The following is a 14745-nucleotide window of genomic DNA, read 5'->3' on the forward strand; positions in this document are numbered from 1 at the left end:
CCAAATATATACATATATTATGTTTTTTAATTAAACAATTTACATGAATAGCAAACAATTTAATAATGAATTATTAATTACATATTTTTTATGTGTTCTTAATTAACTTCCTCCGCTATACCTTACAAACCTAGACGTCCACACTTAAATTATAACTAAAATAAATAAATTTAATACAATTAACAAAATTAATAATCAATTTAATATTTAATAATACATTCCTAAATATTTCTTCAATAATTATTACTAAATTTAATGTCCCACCCTATGCCCCTACAAACCTAGCAGCCCGCAATTAAAATATAACTAAAAAATATAATTCTTTCACAATGTACATTATTAATAATCAATTAATATATTAATAAATAATAACATAATAAATAGGTGCTAATTATTAATGCTCAAATAACTTCCCACCCTATGCCCCTAAAACTCTAGCAGCCCACACCTTATACATTACTATAACATATAATTATTACACAACTTACGGAATTAATGACCAATTCAATAATTAATAATAAAATAATAATTGATTGTTAAATAATTATTACTTATCTTCCCACTCTACACCCCTCCCAAACCCAGAAGCCCGCTCCTAATATATAAGTTAAAAAATGTAATTATTACAACATTTACATAATTAATAATCAAGTAAATCATTAATAAGAAATTAATTGTCCATTAATTATACTTAATCAACTTCCCTCCCTATACTCCTAGAAACCTAGCAACCCACTACCACACTATAAATTAATATTAGCAGTTAAATTGAAAACTATAAATCACCTAAAGTTAGAACCTATATTTAAAAGTATTATTATCAGTTATACTCACAATAATAACACATACAATTAATACATGAACAAAAACACATAAAGATAATAAAAAAGCTAATATTTACAACTATGTTTTAGAAAACAATATTAACAACAACGATGTTCTTGATCAAGATATTACTTGCCTGAAAGAAGCGATATTCTCAAAAACAATGTTTCTCCATCACAATATTTTTGTATCACAAAATTTTTTCCAATATGTATGTAACTCCATATTTAAAACTCAATATTTTGTCCAAATACCCAAGTTCCTCACAGCAGGCGTAAGACTGACGCAAGCCCTTTCACATGGGGCTTTCCCCCTGTGAAAGGACGCATTGCTGGAGTTGCGTCACTTTTGTGACACATTCCAGCAATGCGTGACTTTTGTGCTTACAGATACGTCAGAAATACTGACGTATCTGTAACTCCTTGCGACATGATGCGTCATACATTAAATATGACGCATCAATCATGTCGCAAGGAGGGCGCACTGGGAAGTCACGCATCGCTGCTTTCACGCAGCGAAGCATCACTTCTCATACATGAGGCCCATATGTATTTATGCTATTAATTTTATGGGAACGAACCTTACAATTTCTATATTTTTGTTTGAAAACCTACTGATTGTAGCATATCTTTTCACTTTGGAAAAGAATGGATGGGACATTTTATGTCACGAGAAGTGTCCTTCCGAGACAGGGACAGGGGCTTAACGCAGAAAGGCAGATGTAAGATTAGTAGGCTGTAGGGTTTATTATAGTTGATTAGTTCATGGTCTGTGTGCTTCGAGCAGGCCTAATGTCTCCCAAATTGTTCACTAAAATGAGATTTTATAAAAAAAACAAAAAATGAGCACATCTCAACATGTCCCAGAGGGGCACAGATTCACACCTTAGGTTGATAGCTCAGCAGGTTAATGTTCCCCCTGCAGATGTGTGTGTGACTTGTAGAGCTGAACTTCCCATCCCAGTGCCTGGATCAGTGGGTCACCATGACAGCTGCGGATATCCGTGCCTGATTTGTAGAGCAGAAGTTCACATCCCAGCAAGAGAGCTCGGTGGTTAATGTGGCTGCTGCAGAGATCTGTACCTCAGGTGTCAATCACACGTGTGAGACCCAAGGTCACACGTTGTTGTAGTAAGGCGCCTGCAGAAGAGGCCTGTGAGTAACGGCCACTGGTTTCAATTTTAGCAGGATAGCCTATTGGGTAAATATTCGTACTGCAGAGAAACGTGTGTATTCAGTTCATGAGTTCCCCTTTAAGCAGTGCCATATAAAATCTAACACAAGGATTAATTAAAATGGTGATTTGCACAGTGTAGGCTTCGATATTTAGTGAATTCACAATGCTTTCCAAGGCATAGTCCAGTTCACAATGTTTGTGAATTGTGACATAAGACCACGCGGAGGCATGTCCTCGCGTGTACTGTGCTTACAGTTTCAGGGAAAAAGTAACGATTGTTTCAGCACTTTCAGGAACCCCTGAAAACGGACTTCTTTCAACTGGGATCAGCATGGAAGATAGGTCATATAGTTTTATTGAACGAATTGTTTATATGTACTTTTTCTGATTGTCTCAAAAAGCAATCGAATAAACAGCTAGATGCATCAAACAAAAATCTGCTCGCAAAGGGGCAGATTCTCAGAATCTGCCCCTTTGCGTACGGTATTTTTGCATTTGGGATGCATCATCCCAAATGCAAAAATCGCAAATAGAGAAATCGCTAAATTGCGATTATTTGCATTTAAGGAATCTCAAATTGAGATTCCTTAAATGCAATGCATGAAAGTTTTAAAAATAGCGAATTCGCTAATAGGGCACGCAAATGCAAAAACTTTGAAAAATGCACTAAAGTGCATTTTTCAAAGTTTCATGTTGCGCACACACATGCCCTAAGGGCATGTGTGTGCGCAACATATGTGCACAGATCAATTTCAGGGGTGCAACAGGGTGTCCTTTGGACACCCCTGCACCCTTGAAATCGCAATCTCAATTTGCGATTCGCTAATTGCGATTCGCAAATTGAGATTGTCTTCCCATTCATTCCTATGGGCCTAGGCCCATAGGAATGAATGGGGAGGTATTCCTTAATTGCGACACGCAATTTGCAAGTTGCAATTAAGGAATTCTAAGAAATCGCTATTTTTTTTGTGATTTCTTGATGCATTCCATTTTGCTTTTCCTTAATAGCGAATCGGTATTTTTCGCTATTAAGGAATCGCAAAATGGGTTGTTGATGCATCTGGGGGAAAGTCTCTTTGAATTGAATTGAATTGAATTGAATTGGGTCATTTTGGGTAACATCTGCCATTGTTACTCTACAAGCCCCGTTGGACGAGACGTTGGACGAGACGTGTCCCTTCTAAACGCAAGCTGCATCTCCGTCTAATTAGCGCTCCGAAGTTGGTGACAAGCAATGCACAGAAAGCAATGCAAAATTATGCTAAAATAAAATCAGTTAAATATAATATATATTTTGCATCTAAAAATCAATCTTTATAAATAAAAATGGATCTAAACATGACACAGCAAATCGGTGTTGATAACCTTAATATGTTAATTAATGATACAGTGCTTCGCTATATACGTTCGTCGTGTGCCTTCGTCAATTGTTTCTGAAGTACAGTACAGTCTTCACCTTTCGCAAAATCAACCCTTGATTTAACTAACAACTAAAAAGTGCTAAACTTCTCACCAAGCAAACTGCGTGGCGAAGGCGTAGGTCGTATGCAGCGGCAGACTTTCCGCCTTTTAATGCTCTATTGGAAGGTAGTGGTCCTAGGAGGAGGCAGTTTATACTTAGTCTTTATAGACTTAAAGACGGCCTTCGACCTGGTCCCACGAGCATTATTGTGGAAAGTCCTTGACGGTCTAGGTCTACCTCCCTACCTTCTGGCCTTATTGGTAAAATTCCATGCAAACAACTTTGCTCAAATCAGATGGGGTGCCCTGGGAGAAAAAACACCGTGTATCCCAGTAGACAGGGGCGTCCGCCAGGGGTGTGTGCTTGCCCCCACTCTGTTTTCGCTGTACGTAAATGGAGTGGTGGAGCATCTTTTACAACATCCTGCAGATGCACCATCCCTGGCCGGAAGGAAAATCCCGACGCTCCTGTTTGCGGATGACACCCTCCTGATTTCGAAGTCACCCACAGGCATACAGGCGCTACTTACCAGCTTTAAGGCGTTTTGTGATACCAAGGGCTTAGCAATAAATATTGGCAAGACCAAATTTCTTGTCCTCAACCCCCCGAAGAAAACTGTTAAACTCCCCACTCTAGACTCCGTTCCATTAGAACGGGTCAAAGAATTTGACTATTTAGGCATACGCCTCTGTGATAGCATGAACTGGAAGGCCCACCACCAGAAAGTGTTTCTAACCCACAAGAGGGTTGTGGGCGCTCTACTTAAAGAACAACGCGCCTCCTCAACAAAACCGATTGGGCCACTTCTTGACATTTATAGGGCCAGGGTTGTGAGTGCAGCATTGTATGGCGCAGAACTTTGGGGAACCCAGAGAGTGGACACTTTGGCCTACCTAGAAAATAAATTTCATAAAGACTTGATGAGGCTACCCCAGAGCACTCCCACAATCCCACTCTTACTCGACGCAGGTACCCGCTCTATCTGCGAGCAAGCTAAATTACGTCCCTTATTGCTGTGGTCCAGAATTTGGAACGTTCCTGAACTCCACAGCTATGCGGATGCCCTAAAAGACGTTTTGTCCCTCCCTGGCTGGCACAAGATCACCTGGCTTAGAGAGGTTAAGAAGGCACTTATCTTGCTTGGTCTAGGATCTGCGTGGGAAAACAAAACCGCACCTCCCAAACAGGAATTGAAGAGGGCCTATTGGTCTTGGGTCGATAGCGAGAGACTGGGCAAATCTAACCATCCAAAAACTGTTGCCAACTTCCTGATGGTAAAATGTAAACCCTCCAGAGAAGCTTATATGGACTTGATCCACAGTCCTTATGATAGGGCTTTATATTTTAAATTTAGGGTTGGGGTTTTACCTTTATGCCAGTTCACTTCTACCTGGAAACCACCCTTGCAAACTGTTTCCGACTGTCCATTTTGTGAGCTGAAAACAGAATCTGTTGCACACTTTTTATTTGAGTGTCGAGCCTATTTGGCTCCCAGACGGAGGTGGTTGAAGCCTCTTTTCAGGAGCCTAGGAACCCGTTCACACCTGGAAGCTTTGAGAATACTGCTCTCAGACACAAGTCCCTTCTTTGCCATCTGTTTGGCAAAATTCCTAGGATGGGCTTGGCGTATAAGAACCACTAAAAAACTGATGATCCAATAATGTCTCCCCCTTTTTAACATGTTTTTCTTGTCCAAATGGACAGATCTTTTTTAAAGGTACAATGAATTGTAAGTTGTTTGTTCGATTATTGTTTTATACTGTGATGTTTCGCTTTTATGATATGTTTTTTTATATCGAAATAAAGCTTACTACTACTACTAATTGCGACACGCAATTTGCAAGTTGCAATTAAGGAATTCTAAGAAATCGCTATTTTTTTTGTGATTTCTTGATGCATTCCATTTTGCTTTTCCTTAATAGCGAATCGGTATTTTTCGCTATTAAGGAATCGCAAAATGGGTTGTTGATGCATCTGGGGGAAAGTCTCTTTGAATTGAATTGAATTGAATTGAATTGGGTCATTTTGGGTAACATCTGCCATTGTTACTCTTCAAGCCCCGTTGGACGAGACGTGTCCCTTCTAAACGCAAGCTGCATCTCCGTCTAATTAGCGCTCCGAAGTTGGTGACAAGCAATGCACAGAAAGCAATGCAAAATTATGCTAAAATAAAATCAGTTAAATATAATATATATTTTGCATCTAAAAATCAATCTTTATAAATAAAAATGGATCTAAACATGACACAGCAAATCGGTGTTGATAACCTTAATATGTTAATTAATGATACAGTGCTTCGCTATATACGTTCGTCGTGTGCCTTCGTCAATTGTTTCTGAAGTACAGTACAGTCTTCACCTTTCGCAAAATCAACCCTTGATTTAACTAACAACTAAAAAGTGCTAAACTTCTCACCAAGCAAACTGCGTGGCGAAGGCGTAGGTCGTATGCAGCGGCAGACTTACTAATTTATAAAACATTATAAAAGACTCACAAAAATTCCATGGTCAAGGCCAAATCAACATTTTAGCAAATCAGATTACCGGTGCAGGTAACACATCTAAAATTATTTTTATGTTCTGAATTCTGTAATCAATCCTAACTGTGAACCTCTTACAACCACACCAACACAGGATGCTTGTAATAACTTGCTATCTTCTTCAATTAAAAAAAATCTTAAGGATTGTTACATATATTGTACCTGCTTAACAGGTTTTAAAGACCTTTCTAGATAAAGAAACCAAAACAGCGCTTGAGTGTGTACTCTTGGACGTTCTTTGTCAGACCGACAAACAAACTATCAAGGTGTGAGCATCGGGCCTGAATTCAGGGCCCCTTTGGACCCAGGTCCAGCCCAGTCCATATAGGGAAATTACTCATACCTTTCCTCTTAGATATTTTTACTTCCCTTTCCACCTGGAGGAAGGATATTACCTCCTGCCTGCTCTCAGAGAACGGTAAACTAGAGCCAAGAGAGGTCTCCAGCTCCCGTCTTATCACCCTCTAACGTGCAGTTAGTAAAGTGCTAGAAAAGGCAGACTCCAAGCAATTACCAGATTATCTATGAAACAATAACACCACAGATGATGAACAGGTCAACTTCAGACCGAAGAGATGCACTGAGCTTGCCCTTGTTTTATGCTACGGAAGAACTGAACCCCATACCCGATGAGGGACATTCATTGAGTGTCATTTATTTAGGCTTCCCTGCAGCAGTTGACCATCAAATCTTGATTCAACATCTTGAGAACATCGGCATTGGTGGTCCTTGCTTAGATCCCTTGCTTTTCCTTAGATGGAAGAACGCAAGCCGGCAAACTGGTTACATTTCTATTTGATTTGATTTCAGTTCTTGAGGGATCTGCAGGGATCATCTTTGTCGCCACTGTTATTTAAAATTTAAGTTCAATCCTTCAGCATGGTCAGACGGACTGTACTTTGGGCATGACTTATTATGATACCGGCATGGACAGAAGGCAATAATCCTTGTGGTGCGATTGGAATATCGATGCATATTATATAGATCACTAAACTTTTGGGGTGATTTACATGAGCTGTTCCCAACTTCGATATATATTATTAACAAGATGTAATGAGATTCTTGGCTTTCAAGACTTCACATTCATAGATTGCTTTGCTGACCTTCGTGATATAATTCACATCCCTGATGAAGTCGAACTATTGAACGAAACACCTTGGCTGGGCTTTATGCTTCTAATTGGAAATGAAAATAAAGATTATATGGAGAAAAGAAATTTCAAGATTCCCCGCACTTTCATTTTGTTTCAAATTTCATGAATTTGATATTGTTTATAATCTATTAATGTACATATTTGATTATATGCTCCTTTTCATTATTTATTTATTCTAAGAGAAGGTTTCTTCTTGTATAGTGTGACTTCTATAGCAGTGGGGTTACGAAAAGTGGAGCATTACGATTTAAACACTCATTGGAACTAATATACTGGTGCAGCCATTTCAGCCCACACTGCAGTTTCTCTAAAAAATAGCCTTCAGCAAAATGATACGCGCCTATGGATGCAACATCTATTCCTACGCTTCTGATATTCAGATCATTGTTTCTTTGGATAAGCACTTTAAATCCTTGCTTGTCATGCTTCAGGCCTGTTTGTTGACGATGGCTTCCAATGTTTTTTTTAAACTCCATCCCAGAGAACCTGATTTACAGAATCTAGGAAAGCATAATGATCACTCAGATCAGTCATACTCACCCGCTAGGGAGGTCCTTGCTCCAGCAGAGTCTTTGGAAGCCAAATTATTGGGGGTCCAACTGGGTAAAGAACTATCTTGACAATCTTAGGGCAATGCAGCATGTTGCTCTGGCTATCATACTTTATGTCTGTTGAGGAAGGCCCTCTGCTTTCTTCAAGAGATTATGCAATCAGTTATTTCTACGTGTGTATCATCAACGTTGTTTCACGTGTGTATCATCAAAGCTACTGAACCAATCTTTATATTCATTTCACGACGGACCTTGAGCGCAAAGTAAAAGACTAGGAAGTGCTGCAGTCCTTCTAGTCTGATATCTGAGAGAATACAATCATGTATCAGAAGTTAGGAGGATGCTTTGCTGGCTCCCTGTATATTAAAAAGTTCCTATGCCTTGAACGTAAGGCTTTTTACTTACAGGGCAATATAGGCTTGAATGATGTAAACCTAAAATTCCTGCTCATTTGCTTAAACCTGAAAAACACAAACTGCTGCAAATTTCAACAACAAGCTTTAGCAGGAGGGGAGGACGCTCCTTCCGATTCTTGGGAGCCAAACTATGGAATCAGATGCTACTAGAATAAGGAGAAATTCTGCATTTTGTCACGTTCAGGAAGGGACTCGTCTTTTCTCTCAAGCAATACCCCTGTCTTGGTTAGTGGTTCTTCAGCCCCATGCAGCCCTTTGGTGTTTGTGCTCTTTATAAGAATTGAATTAAAAATCAAATTTAAAAATCAAATCATCATGATCATACAATTCCCAGATCCAATAACCAAAATGCATGCCCTACGTGTACAAAAACGAGAAATTGAATTAATCAATAGTGTGGTGAGATACCACCTTCCTACAACTAGTGTTTTAATAGATTCTTGAGAAATTGAAACACTCTATAAACAACCTTATTGGAAGGGCCTTCCAAGCACAATTTCAAAGATTCCAAACAGGTTCCTATTCTATATTGTTTAAACATCTGGGATAAGATATTATCTATTGTAAGAAGCCCATGAATATATTAATAATAATATGATAAAGACTCTATCAAGGGAACAGACCCTACACTTACAATTAAAGTTTCTGTTATCCCATAATCCCACGCGAGCCTTTAAAATTAATCTAATGCAAATTGTTTTTGGTGTAAATCAAACATGTGCCTGGCATTTCCATGTGTAGGTCAGTGTGACTGTTTGTGCATACGGTACTAAACAGGCATGAATAATTTACAAATTATTTTGAAAGTCCATACGTATTTTAGTATATGTGCCCTCCTTAGCGTAGGTGTTCGTATGTATAGTCTCTGTTAAGAAAAAAAATACTAAAACTGTTGCATAATTCAAAAAGTTAATATAATCTGGAAACCGCAAGCTTTGGTCAGGATTAAGTGTACAAGCTTTATATAGTCCGGAAATATAAGCAGAATTTTTTGTCTCAATAATGCAAAATATGGTTCATTTTGCAGGACACTTCTTAAGCCTGATTTATTCCTAAAATGCCCGGAAAAATGCATTTGGGTAAGCAAACCTGCCTCGACTTCAGAGTTGTCCTGCAGCTACAGATTTTACTGAATCTGATCAATTGTAGAGTGTGTAAAAGACACAACCATGTTAAGATGTTTTACAGCCAAAGTGAGCTGTGTGTTGCCAGAGGGGTCCCCCTGACACTTGCGGCTCTGGGCAGAAAAAACTGCTGCAAACCCCAGAATCAGGTCACGCGGATTGTGGGGGTAAAAGGAGTGAACATTTCCATCCTTCATACAGTTTTATACGCAACTGTAAAATCGACGCACAAACAACAGATTGAAAAGAGGCCACGTTGCACCACAACAGAAGGCTGCTGATACGGTCACACGCTGTTGACCTACAAACCGAGGCCATGGGTAGGTCTCGAGCGTTCACTGACCCCCGCCACCCAAGCGTCCTTGACACACATTCACAGACCCTATATGTAGCGCACACCACAAACTGAAAAGCACCTTGCTCAAGAATTAAAGGTGCAAGTCTAACCACGAACGAATGCTTCCTACATTATCGACATCAGACGGATTAAACGGCGAGTCGGCCACAGCAACATTTTAACGTGTCCTAGCCGCTTCCACGCAAGTGCCTGCCACATGGCTGTGTCCTTATTATTATTTGATATTGTTAAATCCGTCTGTACAGATCCACAGATAGTACTAGAGCCCGAGAGATACTTTCACATATGTAAATAAAGACTGGTGTATCCGCGGACAGATAGATTAAAATACCAGTTATTGGTTCCTTATGTAGGATGCCGACAGACTGACTGACAGACAGAGTGATTAAGAGACGGAAAGAGAGGTCGACTGACCTACACTGAGAGAACATGTGAGAAACAGGAGGAGGCCTTGAGAAATAGATAATCAAATAGGCTGGAAGATGGCTATTGTGTCAGAGGGATGACAGGCAGATAGACAGGTACGTAGATAGGTAGATAGATAAACAGGTAGATACATAGACAGGTTTATCGAAAGACACACTGGTAGATAGGCAAACACACAGGTAGATATTAAGGCGGGTGGGGTTAGATGGATAGATAGACAGACGAACGGACAGATGAGTGGATGACAGATAGACGGGTGGATGGATGGACTGACAGGCAGGTGACTTACTTGATAGAAGAGACAGGACGCAGAGTACGATCCTGGCACCCATGGTCCCCGCCGAGAAGAGCTGGGACAGCCGGAGTCCGCGCGTGACTCCCCTCCGGATGGCTGGCCTCTCTGGAAGGAAACGGCCTCGCTTCAACCAGGTGCGGCCTCTGGCGGGCCAGACGAGGGCTGCTGGACCCTCCCCTGTCGGCCATGGCAGCTGCTTCCGGTAAGGTCAGACATCCGTAGGCACGTGTCCCCGTCTATGCTAGACTTGCGGTGCCCGAGACAAGGCTTTTCAACCCACCACATTCGGCCTCCGCGATTAAATGCTGAAATTGGAGGGAACGAGAAACATGTTCTAAGTACCAAAATGTCCAGGACAACGTGTGCAATAACAGATTGTTAATTCGAATTAAAACATTATAAATGGAGCATCAGAAATCGTTTAAGGTACCAGTCCTCTGTCTTAAGGAACTTTGTCTCCGGAAAACAGAATATTTAGTCGAAATGGCAGTGTAGAGTTTGGTGTAAGAGGCAAATCCTTGTCCTCTGGCATCCAGATGTTGGAAATGATCTTTTTCACCACACTGGCACCATTTAGGGGCACGCCTCACCTAGGCCTGGAAGATATGTGACCACATCACCCCCACCCTGATGGAACTCAAATGAACTCAATTGAGCAGACCCTACACGACACAGCAAATCTCATCCAGGAAAGAGAGAAATACGACCACATCACCACCACCTGATGGACCATAATGGACCATATTGAATGCAGCCTATATGCCGCAGCACAACTCCCCTAGAGCTGGAAGAAATACGACCACATAAGCCCCAACCTGAGGCGACTCATATAGAACCTCTTCAATGCATCCTACACGCTGTCGCACGTCTCATCAAGGGCTCGACTGCCTTTGTCTAGGTTTGTGATATACAAATACCACATACATAGAGAAAATAGAAACTCATCTGTTGGAGGACCTCTGGCCAGTTGAAAGCTTTCAATCCCAATGACCTATTATCTGCTATCGTCGTGGTGAAGATAATTCCGCAGCCCTGTTCAAAATCCAAGCAGAATCCTCAGAGGAGAATATAGAATGATCTTTTCCAAACTTTAAGACTGAATTCTATCTGTACTAAAGCCTTTAATCAGGATGTCTTGTTTCTTGGGACGACTCCTGACACCACCAAACAAGGGTAAAACCCCACTCTTTAGACTGAATAATTTGCGTCTTAGATCTGCACGAGGTATAGAATAGTGATTTATACCAAAAATATAGTATTTACCAAAAATATACAAAGTGCATAGGGTGGATATTTTACTATTTAAGTTCAGAGTGTCCTTTTACAAACTCGCAACCTGCCTCTGTTGCCACAAATTCATTTGGAGGATTTTTCTTCCGCACCCAATTCTAAATCAGGCCCATAGTTCTCTGCAAGAATGAGCCAGGTCTCTGGTGTTGGATATGCTTTTTCAAAGGGATGCAACCGTTTTTACTATTTGTTTATATTGGACATAGGCTTTGGAGTCGAGTGAGTGGGTTGCAAAAAATCGGTCTTTGATATAAAATTACAAATGAGTGGGTTACATAGAGTGGAGAGTTGGGGCTTTGGTATCAAAAATGTGGGTTTCAGGTGCAGCAATGGTGTCTGATATCCAAAGAGTGGATTATTTGGAATCAAAAGAGTTGGGTCGCTTATATCGAAAGAGTGGTTTATTTGGAATAGCAAGATTTGGGTCTTTGATATCGAAAGACTGGGTTATTTGGAATGGAAGAGTTGGGTCTCTGATATCGAAAGAGTGGGCTATTTAGAATAGCAAGAGTTCGGTCTTTGATATGAAGAGATGGTTTTTTTGGACTAAAAAGAGTTAGGTCTCTGATACTGAGTAAGTTACATGTTTTATAAAGATTTAGATTAAGATTTAGATCTTTCATATTGAATGAGTCGAAACCATGGCATAGAACAAGTTTAGTCTTTGATATAAAATGAGTGGATTTTATGGTTGTAGAAAGGGTTGGGTCTTTGATACAAAATCAGTAGGGTGTTTTATATAGAAAAAGTTGGGGGTTAAACTAAAATTAGGGGGTCACAAAGTGTGTAAGATATTTGAATATCAGTTGTCCATGGTTGGTATATAATTGTTAAAATGTGGGTTTCAGGGGTCCTCTTTTGTGCAGGTAAGTGTTAGATGGTGAGGGCTGTTGATTTCTGAAAAAGATTTTTGGAGCAGAATTTGCAATTCTTTAACTTCTTTTCCTTTAGAGATTTTCCATTTTAGTTAACTACAGAGGGCAGTTGGGCAGTACACTGAGTAGGTATCGGAGCGGTGTAACTTGTTGAGGCTTCTTTTAAGCCTTGTTTTTTTGTATTCATTTTTATTGAACCATTTTACCCTTTTACTTTAAAGACACCCTAGACAACAGGTATGGTAGCACCAAGTTGCAAGTGCACGTCAGAATATTACAACATCTGAGCGCCATTATTAATAACGACTCATCATACCCAGTGGCGCGCCACTTCAAAGAAACACATGAGAGAGACATTCATTGTTTGAAATATTATGTTATAGACGCCATACCGGTCCTTCGTAGGGGTGGCAACCGACAGGGTATGTTGAGACAGAGGGAAGCGCGTTACATTCTCAACATGGACAGTAAAGTCCCGAATGGCCTTAACACCTAAGATGAGATGCATCATTATTTATAAAATCATTAAACTCATTATTATTTGCCTTCAATTCCCAGATTTGACTTAACTCTACAAAATATCTCTATGCTCAGGCTTGAGCGCAGATAGATTTATGATGTTTTAAAAACAAAAATAAAAATATAAATACAAAATTAAATTAAATTGTGATAAGATACTGGTTTCGTCAGCTGCCCCGACTCTATATAGCCAGCTTTTTAAATAGGTTTTATAATTTTGACACCATATTATTTTCACGAGTGTCTATATTGAGGTAATAGATATTTATATTATATATCTATTTATTTACTGTTTCAAAATGTTTGCACTTTGCACAATAGACACTTTAATATATGATGGCCTAATCGGAACCTTCGATGCGTTATTTATTGTATTTATACTGTTATATCAGATGCATATGATTTAAACAGTGTGTATTCATACAGAGATTTGTTGAACATAAGACTCATACAGAAGGCCATGGAGTGATAGAAGTTTACATCGTCAGCTGTTATTATTCCTGCACTTTAGTTTTTAATAAATTTTGCTCATATGTGGTGCTATATATTTATATATATATATATATATATATATATATATATATATATATATATATATATATATATATATATATATATAAATATATATATATATAATTTTAATATATAGATGAGTGCATATATTTTAAAACAATTTTTATGTTGTTATATTTATAAATATTTAATTATTTATTTATTTATTACATGCATTGCACTTTATATGAACACATGAGCAATAAGCCAATTGGTAAAAAATGGGGCCTTGAATAACTGCCCAGTAACTTCCTTTTCATGCATTTGTCAGCCTTGTGAGGACAGATACTTCTCTGTTTTCCCTTTCTATGGCCATGTGATGATGAAAGGGGAACGTGATCAATTGTATATATTTGCACAGCAATTCATGATTCCTTGTGTGATCAAGGGCATTCGTTGCCCGAAACGCGTTGCAAGGTGCATGATAAGAAAAAGAAAATAAACACGGCTTGAATCCAGCTGACCTAGAGTCCGTTTACTCAGTTCGCCGAAAGGAGGTTCAGGAGTGTTTTTTGATTATATATATATATATCTATACTACTATTATGAAGAGAGAACTCGGAACCTTTGAGGCAGGTAAACTCAAGAAGTACAGCACCAATCATAACACCCAATACACCGTTGTAAAGGGTAGTTTCAGCAGATGGACATAGGCTATACATCTGGCCACCATATACATTAGAAAGGTAAAATAACATAGGGGGGTAAAGTAGTCCCCTAAAGTAGTCCCTTCTGGGCGTTGTAAACTACAGTGGGCGTGTCGTGAGCGTCATTGGGGGCGTGGCATGGGCCGTCTCATCAACCTCAAAGTTCGCCACCTTCACTACAGTGGGCATGTCATGTGCACCGTCATCAATCAATGTGGGCGTATTGTGGGCATCAATCATATGGCCGTCGAAATGGCCGCGAACTACAAATGAGGCGCTGACGCTTTATGCAGAACTTTACATATATCGATGTGGAAATAGCCGCGTATTAACAACAATATGCCAGACACAAATCATGCACAACGTTCAGCATATGGCCTGGTAAATCGCAGCGTACTAACATTAGCATAAAAAGGGGCGCGGCTAACAACAATCGCATGTCAACATACGTTTCTCATCATTGGACGCGTCAGCAATGTGGGCGTACCGTGGCCGTCAATCATATGGCCGTGTCAATGTACTCATGTTCTCACGTCA

At 39.6% G+C, this 14745-nt stretch overlaps 1 protein-coding gene across 1 annotated transcript in view; it reads right to left on the reverse strand.

The window, feature by feature from the left end:
• LOC144756314 (natural cytotoxicity triggering receptor 3-like) overlaps nucleotides 1–10445 on the reverse strand; it is a 52196-nt gene extending 41751 nt beyond the window's left edge. The window contains exon 1 of the mRNA XM_078646010.1: nucleotides 10320–10445. Within this exon, the coding sequence (XP_078502136.1) occupies nucleotides 10320–10362 (43 nt within the window). The 5' untranslated portion in view covers nucleotides 10363–10445. The remainder of the gene's footprint in view (nucleotides 1–10319) is intronic.
• Nucleotides 10446–14745: the final 4300 nt, after the last annotated feature.

The sequence above is a fragment of the Lissotriton helveticus genome, chromosome 5_1 (genome assembly GCF_964261635.1).
Source record: "Lissotriton helveticus chromosome 5_1, aLisHel1.1, whole genome shotgun sequence".
NCBI classification, from domain to species: domain Eukaryota; kingdom Metazoa; phylum Chordata; class Amphibia; order Caudata; family Salamandridae; genus Lissotriton; species Lissotriton helveticus.